Source organism: Trichomycterus rosablanca, chromosome 12 (assembly GCF_030014385.1).
Source record: "Trichomycterus rosablanca isolate fTriRos1 chromosome 12, fTriRos1.hap1, whole genome shotgun sequence".
Lineage (NCBI taxonomy): Eukaryota > Metazoa > Chordata > Actinopteri > Siluriformes > Trichomycteridae > Trichomycterus > Trichomycterus rosablanca.
The window spans coordinates 18,180,740-18,194,498 of NC_085999.1; the positions used below are offsets into that span (position 1 = coordinate 18,180,740).

General features: G+C 38.9%; 1 protein-coding gene across 3 annotated transcripts in view; it reads right to left on the reverse strand.

The window, feature by feature from the left end:
• Positions 1-13,244, reverse strand: part of atp1a1b (ATPase Na+/K+ transporting subunit alpha 1b) — a 39,977-nt gene extending 26,733 nt beyond the window's left edge. For all 3 annotated transcript variants that reach the window (XM_063005352.1, XM_063005351.1, XM_063005350.1), the window contains exons 1-9: positions 13,143-13,244; positions 8,927-9,031; positions 8,774-8,833; positions 8,486-8,689; positions 8,272-8,385; positions 6,602-6,736; positions 3,695-3,812; positions 1,089-1,357; positions 62-370 (exon numbers count right to left, since the gene is read on the reverse strand). In XM_063005352.1, the coding sequence (XP_062861422.1) occupies positions 62-370; positions 1,089-1,357; positions 3,695-3,812; positions 6,602-6,736; positions 8,272-8,385; positions 8,486-8,689; positions 8,774-8,833; positions 8,927-9,031; positions 13,143-13,154 (1,326 nt within the window). In that variant the 5' untranslated portion in view covers positions 13,155-13,244. The remainder of the gene's footprint in view (positions 1-61; positions 371-1,088; positions 1,358-3,694; positions 3,813-6,601; positions 6,737-8,271; positions 8,386-8,485; positions 8,690-8,773; positions 8,834-8,926; positions 9,032-13,142) is intronic.
• Between the last annotated feature and the right edge of the window lie 515 nt (positions 13,245-13,759).

Below are 13,759 nucleotides of genomic sequence, written 5' to 3' on the forward strand. Positions count from 1 at the left end.
CAACAAAAATGGAAAAAATATTGGTGTGCTTTAAAATGAAAAAAAAAAAAAATAAATATACCTTTAGAATAGGAACATCAGTCTGTTCCGCTAAGAACACAGCCCTATTACAAAGACCAGCAACGCGTGCCAGGCTGGTCCAGGTGGCTGAGCTTCGGTCAAAGCTGGCTCCACTCTGGTTTTCTGTGGTGTCAGCTTCATGGATCTGATTGTCAAACCACATGTGGGCCACAGTCATGCGGTTCTGGGTCAGGGTTCCTGTCTTGTCCGAGCAAATGGTGGACGTAGAGCCCAGGGTTTCCACAGCCTCGAGGTTCTTTACCAAGCAGTTTTTCTTGGCCATGCGTTTAGCTGTCAGTGTGAGACACACCTAAGGAAAAAGCAAAGGACAACAAAGTACATTAAAATGCTTACACCTACACAAGATCAGCAAGCAGCATTATACTGACTATATATATATAAGTGCAAATGTTTAGAACCTTTACTGTAATTAAATAATGTATTTTAGGTACACTAAACACCAAAAATCTTGGAACACCCCTTCTAATTATTAGGATTATGTGGTTTAACCACACCTACTGCCCAAGTGATATAAAATCCACTATAGTATGTAAATTATATACTTCCAACTATTTAGCAAAGACCCTTTTCTGTTCCAGCATGATTGGCTTGATGAGTTGTGTGGAGAAACTCCAATGGCCTGCACGGAGATCTGACCTTAACCCCAACTTAACATATTTGGGTTGAATTGGGACTGCAAGCCAGACCTTTTGTCCAACATTAGTGTCTGCCTTCACAAATGTTCTTTTGATTCTAAAATTTTATGTAAAGCTTTTCCAGAACAATAAAGTATGCTATAACTGACCGTTGTTTTAGAATAGGATATCAAACAAGTTCATGGTCAGTTCTACACATATTTTGGCTATTTGCTGTATGTAGTCCTGCATTTATGTACTTGTGTTAAGTATGTTCCTAGGCTAAGACCATATGTAAGGACCAATCATGTTTTTTACATGTCTAGTAAACTAATAGATCATTTTTGGATATCATATGAGCAGCTCATAAACTAAAGCATGTTTGTTACTCACAGTGACAGTAGCAAGAAGACCTTCAGGCACATTTGCAACAATGATTCCAATGAGAAAGATGACTGCTTCAAGCCAGCTGTATCCCAGTACCAGGGAGAGGACAAAGAAGGAGACTCCAAGGAAGACAGCCACGCCTGTTATGATTTCGATGAAGTGCTCAATTTCAAGAGAGATGGGAGTGCGTCCAACCTCAAGACCAGAGGCAAGTGTGGCGATCCTGCCCATCACAGTGCGATCCCCAGTGCTGATGACTAAACCACGGGCAGTGCCTACAAATAGATGCTTATTAATATACAACCCCAATTCCAATGAAGTTGGGACGTTACGTAAAACATGAATAAAAACAGAATACGATGATTTGCAAATCCTTTTCAACCCATATTCAATTGAATACAAACAGATAAACTTGATTGTGTTTTGCAAATATTTGCTCATTTTGAACATGTTCCAAAGAAGTTGGGACGGGGGCATGTTTACCACTGTGTTACATCACCTTTCCTTTTAACAACACTCAATAAGCGTTTGGGAACTGAGGACACTAATTGTTGAAGCTTTGTAGGTGGAATTCTTTCCCATTCTTGCTTGATGTTCAACTTCAGTTGCTCAACAATCCGGGGTCTCCATTGTCGTATTTTGCGCTTCATAATGCGCCACACATTTTCAATGGGAGACAGGTCTGGACTGCAGGCAGGCCAGTCTAGTACCCGCACTCTTTTACCACGAAGCCACGCTGTTGTAACACGTGCAGAATGTGGCTTGACATTGTCTTGCTGAAATAAGCAGGGACGTCCCTGAAAAAGATGTTGCTCCAAAACCTGTTTGTACCTTTCAGCGTTAATGGTGCCTTCACAGATGTGCAAGTTACCCATGCCATGGGCACTAACACACCCCCATACCATCAGAGATGCTGGCTTTTGAACTTAGCGCTGATACAATCCGGACAGTCCTTTTCCTCTTTGGCAAAATAATTTGAAATGTGGACTCGTCAGACCACAGGACACTTTTCCACTTTGCGTCAGTCCATCTCAGATGAGCTCGGGCCCAGAGAAGCCGGCGGTGTTTCTGGGTGTTGTTGATATATGGCTTTCGCTTTGCATGGTAGAGTTTTAACTTGCACTTGTAGATGGAGTGATGAACTGTGTTCACTGACGATGGTTTTCTGAAGTGTTCCTGAGCCCATGTGGTAATATCCATTACAGAATGATGTCAGTTTTTAATGCAGTGCCGCCTGAGGGATTGAAAATCATGGGCATTCAATGTTGGTTTTCGGGTTTGCCGCTTACTTGCACAGATTTCTCCAGATTCTCTGAATATTTTGATGATATTATGGACCATAGATGATGAAATCCCTAAATTCTTTGCAATTACACGTTGAGAAACGTTGTTCTTAAACTGTTGGGCTATTTGCTCACGCAGTTGTTCAAAAAGTGGTGAACCTTGCTTGTGAACGACTGAGCCTTTCAGGGATGCTCCCTTTATACCCAATCATGTTTCCAATTAACCTGTTCACGTGTAGAATGTTCCAAACACGTGTTTTTTGAGCATTCCTCAACTTTCCCAGTCTTTTGTTGCCCCCGTCCCAACTTCTTTGGAACGTGTTGCAGGCATCAAATTCAAAATGAGTGAATATTTGCAAAAAAACTATAAAGTTTATCCATTTGAACATATATACTGTATATATGAATATCTTGTCTTTGTAGTGTATTCAATGGAATATGGGTTGAAAATTTTTTGCAAATCATCATATTCTGTTTTTATTTATGTTTTACACAACGTCCCAACTTCATTGGAATTGGGGTTGTACAATGATTGATTCTACTGACTTACCCATTGGTACTATACTATTGACAGTATTGGTATACTATTGACAGTATTGGTATACTATTGACAGTAATCTCTGCAAATGTAAATCAGAAGAGTTGTCTTATTATGATACCACAATGTATTGTACAGGGTGGGGCATAAAGATCTCCCACATTTGGAGTGGGCACCGTATGGGCTGTAGTGGCAGTAGAGAGGCGGGACAGGTTTCATTCGGTAGGCTAGGCTCTACCATTTTGTTGAAATGTTGGAGAACTTTCTGCGCCCGAAACTGGATGACTTGGATACAGAACATGTATGGTTTCAGCAGTATGGGGCCACAGCTCACACAGCACGACGTTCGCTTGGAGTGTTGAGGGAAATGTTTCCTGGGCATTTGATCTCTTTAAGGGGAGACGTGGGGTGGCCGGCAAGGTCACCAGATTTAAGCCCTTGTGACTTTTTCCTTTGTGGGATACCTAAAGGAAAAGGTTTTCCGACATCGTCCTTGAACTCTTGAGGATTTGAAGTAAAGGATCCGAGAGGAAATCGACGCAATACCACCTGAGATGACACGGAGAGTCTTGGAGAACTTCCGGGAACGACTCCATCAATGTATTGCCAACAACGGCCGCCATTTGTCTGATATAATTTTTAAAACCCGTTAAAACAAAACTGTTTTTTATGTACTTTTCAGAAATATAAGCATTTTTTTCTAGATAGTTGGGTTCTTTTGGTCGATTCATTCAAAATGTGGGAGATCTTTATGCCCCACCCTGTATATTATGTAGATGTTATCAACGTACCTTCAACACAGTTGGTAGAGAAGAAAGCAATATTCCTGGTCTCAAGAGGGTTATCATTGGAAAAATCTGGAGAACGAGTCTGAGGTTCTGACTCTCCAGTGAGAGAGGAGTTGTCAACCTTTAAAAGAGCACATCTGTATTCAGAGTTCACACTTATGTCTTGCATTTCTGTGTTGCTCTTTCATTTATTCATTCATTTTACTGAACCAAAAGACCTGAATAGGTTTCTGAGGCTTAACAATATAAAACCCGACATGTCATTCAGTGACTGAAGAAAGCTGAAAATAAAAACACCTATCACTAACCATTCCAGACTTTCAAAAGATTCACTTAAGCACAAGTTAGAAGCTTCAGTGTTGCACAGGACACATTTTATTCCAACATTAAAAAACTAGTAAGACAGTTTTCTTATTGTACTGTTGTTCACTACAAACACTCAATCCGAGTTTAAACAGGTTGCAGTGTTTGCAGAATTCAGCTGCTGGGGTTCTTACCCACAATAAATCAGTTAGATATCAACCAATATCTACATATAATCACCTGATATTTTGACTGACCAACTTGATTGCATTTTTTAAGGATAAACAAAAGTAAAAAATCTGACTGATTTATAGATGGTGCAAAATAAGTTGTTGAATATTTAAGTTACAATGTTTTTAAAGATTGCACTATAAGCAGGTGAACTGGTAACAGACTGGCTATAAAATAAGGACCCACCAAAGACTTAGGCTGCGTTTGAAATCGCATACAATGGACCCTTGAGTTACCAACGGTTTACCATACGAACACATTTTAGGTTATGAACGATCTTTTTCAACTTAACGTACAAACAAATTTCGGATTACGAATCGAAATTCGCAAAACACGTGACGTCACGAACAAGTTGACTCCGACCGTGTCTCTCTGTATATATATATATATATGTATATATAAATATATATATATATATATATATATATATATATATATATATATATATATATATATATATATATATATATATATATATATATATATACTGTATATATATATTTATATATATATATATATATACACACACACAGTGAGCGGAGAGCGGACAGTGTTTTTTTCAGTGTTTTCTTTATATTTTGTAAAAGTTTATCTTGGTCTCATCAGACCACAGGGCATTCCAGTAATCCATGTTCTTGGACTGCTTGTCTTCAGCAAACTGTTTGCGGGCTTTCTTGTGCGTCAGCTTCCTTCTGGGATGACGACCATGCAGACCGAGTTGATGCAGTGTGCGGCGTATGGTCTGAGCACTGACAGGCTGACCTCCCACATCTTCAACCTCTGCAGCAATGCTGGCAGCACTCATGTGTCTATTTTTTAAAGCCAACCTCTGGATATGACGCCGAACACGTGGACTCAACTTCTTTGGTCGACCCTGGCGAAGCCTTTTCCGAGTGGAACCTGTCCTGGAAAACCGCTGTATGACCTTGGCCACCATGCTGTAGCTCAGTTTAGGGGGTTAGCAATCTTCTTATAGCCCAGGCCATCTTTGTGGAGAGCAACAATTCTATTTCTCACATCCTCAGAGAGTTCTTTGCCATGAGGTGCCATGTTGAATATCCAGTGGCCAGTATGAGAGAATTGTACCCAAAACACCAAATTTAACAGCCCTGCTCCCCATTTACACCTGGGACCTTGACACATGACACCAGGGAGGGACAACGACACATTTGGGCACAATTTGGACATGTTCACTGTGGGGTGTACTCACATATGTTGCCAGCTATTTAGACATTAATGGCTGTGTGTTGAGTTATTTTCAGAAGACAGTAAATCTACACTGCTACACTGTACACTGTACAACTGTACACTTACAGCTGTACACTGACTACTCTAAGTTATATCCAAGTTTCATGTCTATAGTGTTGTCCCATGAAAAGATATAATGAAATATTTGCAGAAATGTGAGGGGTGTACTCACTTTTGTGATACACTGTATGTGCTTATATTAATAAAATATGTTAGTAAGTAAAACCATTGAAAATCTTTTCTTTGTGTTTTGTTAGTTAATTTAAGGTTTACATTTACATTTGGGCGGCATGGTGGCTAAGTGGGTAGCACTGTCGCCTCACAGCAAGAAGGTCCTGGGTTCGATCCCCAGGTGGGGCAGTCCGGGTCCTTTCTGTGTGGAGTTTGCATGTTCTCCCCGTGTCTGCGTGGGTTTACTCCGGGTGCTCCGGGTTTCCTCCCACAGTCCAAATTGTCCATGACTGTATTCGATATAACCTTGTGACTGATTAACCCTGTGTGAAGATAACTACTGTTTCCTGTCATGAATGTAACCAAAAGTGTTAAACATGACGTTAAAAATCCTAATAAACAAACAAATAAACAAACATTTACATTTTCAGCATTTAGCAGACGCTCTTATCCAGAGCGACTTACAGAAGTGCTTCCATAGTAAATATTACCTTGCTCTAGTTTAAGTAAACAACAGTTCAAGAATACAAATCTGCTGAAACCCTGATAGAACCAAAGTTTTTTTTTTGCAGGAAATACTACAAGAGTACGCTTCCTCTCTACTGATGTTGATCTCCACCCTGGTTGAGGAGAGCCGGGACTGACACTTGCCCCCTCCGACACGTATGCAGTTGCCGACTGCATCTTTTCACCTGCACAAGGCGAGTTCATATGCGGATCAGCTTTGTGCACGGAGAGCCACACCCTGATCAACGCATTATCCCTCAACTCTGTGCAGGCGCCATCAATCAGCCAGCAGAGGTTGTAATCGCATCAGTAATGAGGTAGCAGAGTTGAGTTTTGAACCGACGAGTTCGAGATGTCAGCTCTGTGCTAGCGTGTTTTACCGCTGCGCCACCCGAGTGCCCAAGATTTATATGAACTTTAAATGAACTCAGTGAATCATAACACACTTACCTTACAGCCATGTGCAGAAACGATGCGCACGTCTGCAGGTATTCTGTCACCACCCTTGACCTCCACCAGATCCCCCAACACCACATCCTCAGCATTAATTTGCTTTTTCTCCCCATCACGGATAACCAGAGCTTGCTGAGAAGATTGTTTACAAGTGTAATAGAACAGAAATTTAATAAAGCTATGCTGTATGCTTTATTTTAAATTACTTAATGGATTTGTAGTTGCGAGCATGTCATTTTACTCTTAGAGAATTTGGAGTAGATATTTAGTGTTTCAGCTTTTATATTTCTGTTTATATAAGGGATCTTCAAAAAGTTTCCACACTTTTATATTTTTGTTGGAAATTGGTAATTGGTCGTGTCTAGGAGACTGAGAGAGAGCTTATAGTCTGGATTTAGCACCATCTGATTTCCACCTTTTTGGGCCACTCAAATAAGCTTTAAGGGGAAGATGATGTTCATGTGATGATGTGAAAGCAGTGGTGCATCAGTGCCTAGACGCTCAACCAAAAAATTGATACGACACTGGAAAAAAATGCATCAGAATGTGACTGTAGAAAAGTGATGTCTTAATAAATAGAGTTAAAAAACATGCAGAAAATTGTTGAAGAACCCTCATACTTACATTCTCTATGGTTTTATAAGATATGACAATCAATAAGTTTACAAACTTCAGCAGCCAACAACAAATTCATATTTTTTCCAAACACTAAATTGTGTAAGTAATAAAGTATACTGTCTGGCCAAAAAAAAAGGTCACACACTTCATTGAACCGCCTTTAGCTTTGATTACAGCACGCATTCGCTGTGGCATCGTTTCCACAAGCTTCTGCAATGTCACAACATTTATTTCTGTCCAGAGTTGCATTAATTTTTCCCCAAGATCTTGTATTGATGATGGGAGATTTGGACCACTGCGCAAAGTCTTCTCCAGCACATCCCAAAGATTCTCAATGGGGTTCAGGTCTGGACTCTGTGGTGGCCAATCCATGTGTGAAAATGATGTCTCATGTTCCCTGAACCACTCTGTCACAATTTGAGCCCGATGAATCCTGGCATTGTCATCTTGGAATATGCCCGTGCCATCAGGGAAGAAAAAATCAATTGATGGAATAACCTGGTCGTTCAGTATATTCAGGTAGTCAGCTGACCTCATTCTTTGGGCACATAACGTTGCTGAACCTAGACCTGACCGACTGCAGCAAGATTATGTTTCCCCACTGTCCTTCCACTTTTTAATAATGCGTTGGACAGTTCTTAACCCGATTTTAGTAGTTTCTCTGCTAGTAGTTTAGTAGTTTCATTTTAGATGTTTTCTCTGCTTGATGCATGCCAATAATTTGACCCTTCTGAAACAGATTAACATCCTGTCCACGACCACAGGATGTGTCTTTCGACATGGTTGTTTAACAAATGGGGAGCTAGTCACTGCATCAGTTAGGGTTAAATAACTTGTTGCCAGCTGAAACATAATCACCTATGCAGTAATTATCCAATGGGAGGCTCTTACCAATTTGCTTAGTTAAATCCAGGTGGTGACCTTTTTTTTGGCCAGGCAGTGTAGATCTAACACTGAAAAGCCATAGAATCTTTACAGTAATCACTGATTGTTGTTAAAAATAAAAAGCTGCTTTAAATTTTGAGCATATTTTCTAACACAGGCTTTACCTGCGGGACCAGGTTCTTGAAGGAGTCCATAATTTTAGAGCTCTTGGCCTCTTGGTAGTATGAGAAGCAACCCGTGATGATGACAACAGCAGATAGCACAACTCCAAGATACAACTGCATCATTGCAAAAGAAAAAAATACAACTGCATCATTGCAAAGCTTAATTTAATCAAGTAACAATTCATATTAGTTTATTTAGTATTTAATTGCTTACGTTATCATTAGCTGGCTCATCGTCGATTGCGGCTTGAATACCATAAGCGAAAAAGCAAAGGACAGCACCCGTCCACAGTAGCATGGAGAAGCCTCCAAACATCTGCTTACAGAACTTCACCCACTCCGGTGTAGTAGGAGGAGGGGTGAGAGCATTAGGGCCATCACGGGCAAGGATTTCTTGTGCACGTGCAGTTGTAAGGCCCTGGAAGACATTAGGTTTTTATTACATATTAATTCAAAACAAGCATTAATTGTTAAGGACTTCAAAAGAAAATTATTCACTTACCTTGCTCATGTCTGTACCATATTTACGGTGAAGCTCATCTAGGCTTAGCTTGTGATCATTCTTTGTACAAACATGACAAAAAATGTTTTTTTTAAGGGTCATATAGTTAAGTTTTAAATGCCAGCATTAATGTCTCAAACTTTAAGCACTTACCAAATCAACTTCTTTTTTTAGTTCATCCATGTCCTTCTTGTTCTTGGTCTTTTTCTTGCCACTTTGCTCAGATGTTGCTGCAGACTCATTCTGCTCCTGCCCCCCCTGTAATATTTCAGATCATGTAAACGTCATGTTTTACACTTTGGTTACATTCATGACAGGAACAGTAGTCATTACACAAGGTTCATCAGTTCACAAGGTTATATTAAACAGTCATGGAGAATTTAGCGTCTCCAGTTCATCTCACTTGCATGTCTTTGGACTGTGGGAGGAAACCGGAGCACATGAAGGAAACTTCCATGTAAATGACTTACATACATGCATTTTTACATATTTTTCTGATCCCCTCAAATATTTATGCTGTGGGTACCTGTGACATTGACTGAAAACACCTTGAAATGCAACCCAAATCAGAAAAAGAGTGTCTTTTCTGGAGTGACGTCTCACGCTTTGAGTGTGCTCCAGAATACCGTCTTTGTAGGTCAACTAAAAAATTTAACACAGAATGCAAGGTCAACTTCCAAAAAAAAAAAAAAAAAAAAAATCAACCCAGAATGCCAGATCAAATAATTTTTTTTTTTTTTTTTTTTTTTTTTTTTTTTTTTTAAATCGACCCAGAATGCCAGATCAACTTCAAAAAAAAAAAATCAACCCAGAATGCCAGATCAACTAAAAAATTCTACCCAGAATCCCTATCCACCACTGTGAAAAATGAAGAATGTGGAATCCTGGTATGGGATTTCTTTCTGCACCTTGAGCCCTAGTCCTGCACGTCTTCTCCAACACATGTTGTGTCATTAAATATTTATGGACATCATGATAATACTGAGGTTAATTAAAAATTTAGTGACTTTCCAAACCCATGTTATTTTCTTTTGATATGAAACTGATATCAAAATTCCAATACCAAATGCTGGCTGCATGTTTTATGATGTTTTGTGTTCACTTGGATGATACTGTATGTATCATGCCACACAACCTTTATGTGATAAAATATTTGGAGAAATCGATTTAATATCACTCTGGCTTTTAACTCAGGATCAGTACATCCCTCTACAAACTGTACCACTTTTCCCTAGACTTTCACAGACCTGGAAAATAATAGTGCCTTATAATTGGTTTCCAGCACCTCTAAGATTGTAAAAGCATTTTAAATTAAAAGTTCTTGATGTGAGAGGATCATGAGTTGCATGGCAGTATTTCATAATGTTCACAACATTCCAGGGGATTATTTCATAATGCTCATCAGGGGGTAGAAGTAATGACTGGAAATTGTGTGGTTTGCGTGTCCCTCTCTCATTGTTTAAATACTATAGTGTTTGGCATGCAAACTTTCAACAATCAGCTTTTAGAAGAATATTAAAAGTTCTAGTCTGGATAGAACACACTATTCTGGTGCACTTTGCTGTTAAGCATTCAGACCTGACACATTGAGAACACCATATTCCAAAGAGGAGGGACAACAACAACAGCAACCTGTTACACAGCAGCAAGCTTTGTGATAAGAATCACAAAACTAGTACACAATGACTAAAAAGTGATTAAAAACAGGAGGTCGCTGTGCACTCCAAAATAGGGCAAAAGTTATTTGAGCACCTAAGTAGCACCCCTCTTAGAGCAAGGTAATTCAGTTGCCATGAGTGAGTAAGAACATTCCTAAAGGCATCTGAGTAGTTTGTTTATTAATTCTTTATTAGAATTTTAACATCATGTTTTACACACTTTAGATACATTCATGACAGAAACATTAGTTACTGGTTACACAAGATTCATGAGTTCACAAGTTTAATGTCAAACACAGTCATGGACAATTTTGTATCACCAATTCACCTCACTTGCATGTCTTTGGACTGTGGGAGGAAACTGGAGTTCCCAGAGGAAACCCATGCAGACACAGAAAGGACCCAGACTGCCCCACCTGGGGATTGAACCCAGGACCTTCTTGCTGTGCCGCCCCATCTGAGTAGAGTGCTTCATTAAGTTCATTAAGTTCATTAAGAGGAACCTTTCTTACTGGCATTTTGTTAGTTTAGAGTGGGAACAATTTCACATCAATAGGTCATTCATAATTACTCATTTTAACTTAAACAAGTATCTTTACATTTACATTTTTGGCATTTAGCAGACGCTTTTATCCAAAGCGACTTACAATTATGTTTTTTGTTTACGATTCGAGCAACTAAGCATTAGGACCTTGCTCAGGGGCCCAACAGTGGCAACTTGGTGGTAAGGCTTGAACTGGCAACCTTCTGATTACTAGTCCAGTACCTTCACCACTGAGCTACCACTGGCCCCAGTAGCTTTGTGTCCACTTATTGTTGGAGGACGTATTGTTTTAGTTCACATTTCAACCATTGGTGTTTTTGAAATTCAAAAATTCTGATGATGAAATACAGTACAGTGGTACCCTGTAACTCAACGTCCCCTAAACAAAAAATCTTTGAAACTTCAAGCCCTTTGTCGAGAAATTTGTACCGCAGCGACTGCTGCTCTGCTCAGTGCTCGGCTTGAGCGGTGCTGTAAAACGTCATGCGAACACGAGACGAATCTGCATTTGTGTCATCAAATTTGCTCTGAAGGCTCCACATGTATCTGTGTTCAGCTGATTTTTTCTCCTGTTTCAGTTTTTTCCGAGTCTAAAATGCTTATCATTAAAAAAAATAATAATATAATGTACCTTAATGCATTAAAAGAATGACATAGAAACACTAAACCTCTTCTAAATATTACTGCTTATTTGTTCTCTCAACTAATTAAGAAGCATAAGAAAACAATAAAGAAGTTAAGATAAAGGTTTATTGTATTTTTGTATTGTATTTGATTTTTTACTTTTTTTAATTTTATTTCAGTGTTTTTATATTATATTTGTGTTATTTTCAGTGTATAAGTGTCAGAACAACCCTATTATTTTACATAAGCCTAAATTATATGCAGTTCCACAGGACAATGGAACGCATTAGCAGGCTTCCCATCAGGGCCGGTGCTAGGGGAGGGCTGAGGGGGGCATTGCCCCCCCCAAATTGTGTCTTTGCCCCCCCAAGCACAATGCAAGCAACGGCTATTTTTAAAATTATCTCTGAACCAATCACAAAAATGCATTTTGTTTTACAGCGTGAAGATATTTCCTTGCTTATTCCTGATTGGCTCTTTGAGTCATATAAAAATCGGCAGACTGCCCCAAACAGTTCAGTTCGGCAGTATATGTTCTGTTAGTGTGAGCGAGAGGCAGGTATACTGGTAAACACTTTTTTTTTACAGAATTAGTATTCTTTTGTTTTCTTTATATTTTAATTTCCCAATAATATAAATATTCTCACTCATTCCTATTTCCACGTTTGAATATTCTCAGTCTGTGTGTAGGTACATTTGTCAGCTTTGACTTAAATTTGTATTAAAGCCTTTCAAGAAATAGAGTTGTTCTATTAGTAATGGCAATTTAATTAAGGGGGCGTATTAAAATGAAATACAATTAGATAATCTTTTTTCTCCATTTACATAATCAACATGTATTTTTTAATCATTGGGTTTTAAGTTTAAGTTCGAAAACATGCATTTTTATTTCTTTACCTCATACATCACTTTAAGCCAGTATCAATAGCTTGGCTGTCATCATTCATGCACAAATCAAGCCTTGAATATATTTCTGGCTTCAAAAACATGACTATCAACATGCCCCCTCATTAGGTTTTACTGCCCCCCCAAGCAAAGCAGTCCAGAACCGGGGCTGCTTCCCATACATCCTTATAGGAAAAAAATACCTTAAAACTCAACGTCTTTTTAACTCTACACCAGTAACAGAACTAATTGAGTTGAGTTTCAAGGTACCACTGCAATTCGTTTAACCCACTTATTTTCATCTCTTTATATATTTTCATTAAAAAAAATTACATTGCAAATAAAGTATTAAGAAAGTTTTAGGCTTTGTTAGTATTTCAAATGTTAAGTCAGCCTACAAACACATTCCAGAATTTTTAGCTTTATTCTATGGGTTTAGTAACGTCGCAGTGTTCCATTCAGCTGTCGACTTTAATTTATATCAATAATAAGCAGGTAAATAACCAAATACATGTCCCCTTCTCTTAGTTTTACCCCAAAAAGGAAATCCTTTTTATTTACTTCTATTACCCAACTTTATTAAAGTTCACTGTTCGGAACACTGTGACTGTACCATACTTTATAAGCATGTATAAGGGTTAATTTCAGTTGTACTTACTTCGCGTCCCATGTTTGCTTGTGACCCAGTTAAATCCCTACTTTCAGTAAAGTATCACAGCTGCCTAGTTGAGCTTATAGTATTTCAACAACCCGAATAAGTTTCATCCGAACCGCTTAACGCTGCACCAACTCCTCAGTTTTTATAGCGGGACTAACTCCTGCGCTGACGCATGCTCCGTTTACCATGGTAACAAAGAGCAAAGGGGGCATGGCCATCACCTCCTCTATTATAAACAATGGTGAGCAGTGATGAAACGTTATACAGTATCAATCAGTTTATGAACAGTGATGTAAATTGATGATCTCTGACATTGTGATAGGCAGAAATGAAAAGTGATACACACTGATGAATTTAAGAACAGTTTTTATCCTTGGGCAGTTAAACTGGTATAAACTCCTACAATTCTAACCAGAACATAAGCATACCTCTCATTGCACCTGCACTTTATTGGGACTTTGTTTACTTAAACCTAAGCTGCAAATTCACTACCTCAGACCTGTCTGTCTATGCACCTTTATTTATGCAACTTTGTGTGTGTGTGTGTGTGTGTGTGTGTGTGTGTCTTTTGTCTTGCACTATTGTCTTTCATTGTCTACATTGGAGATGTAACCTGA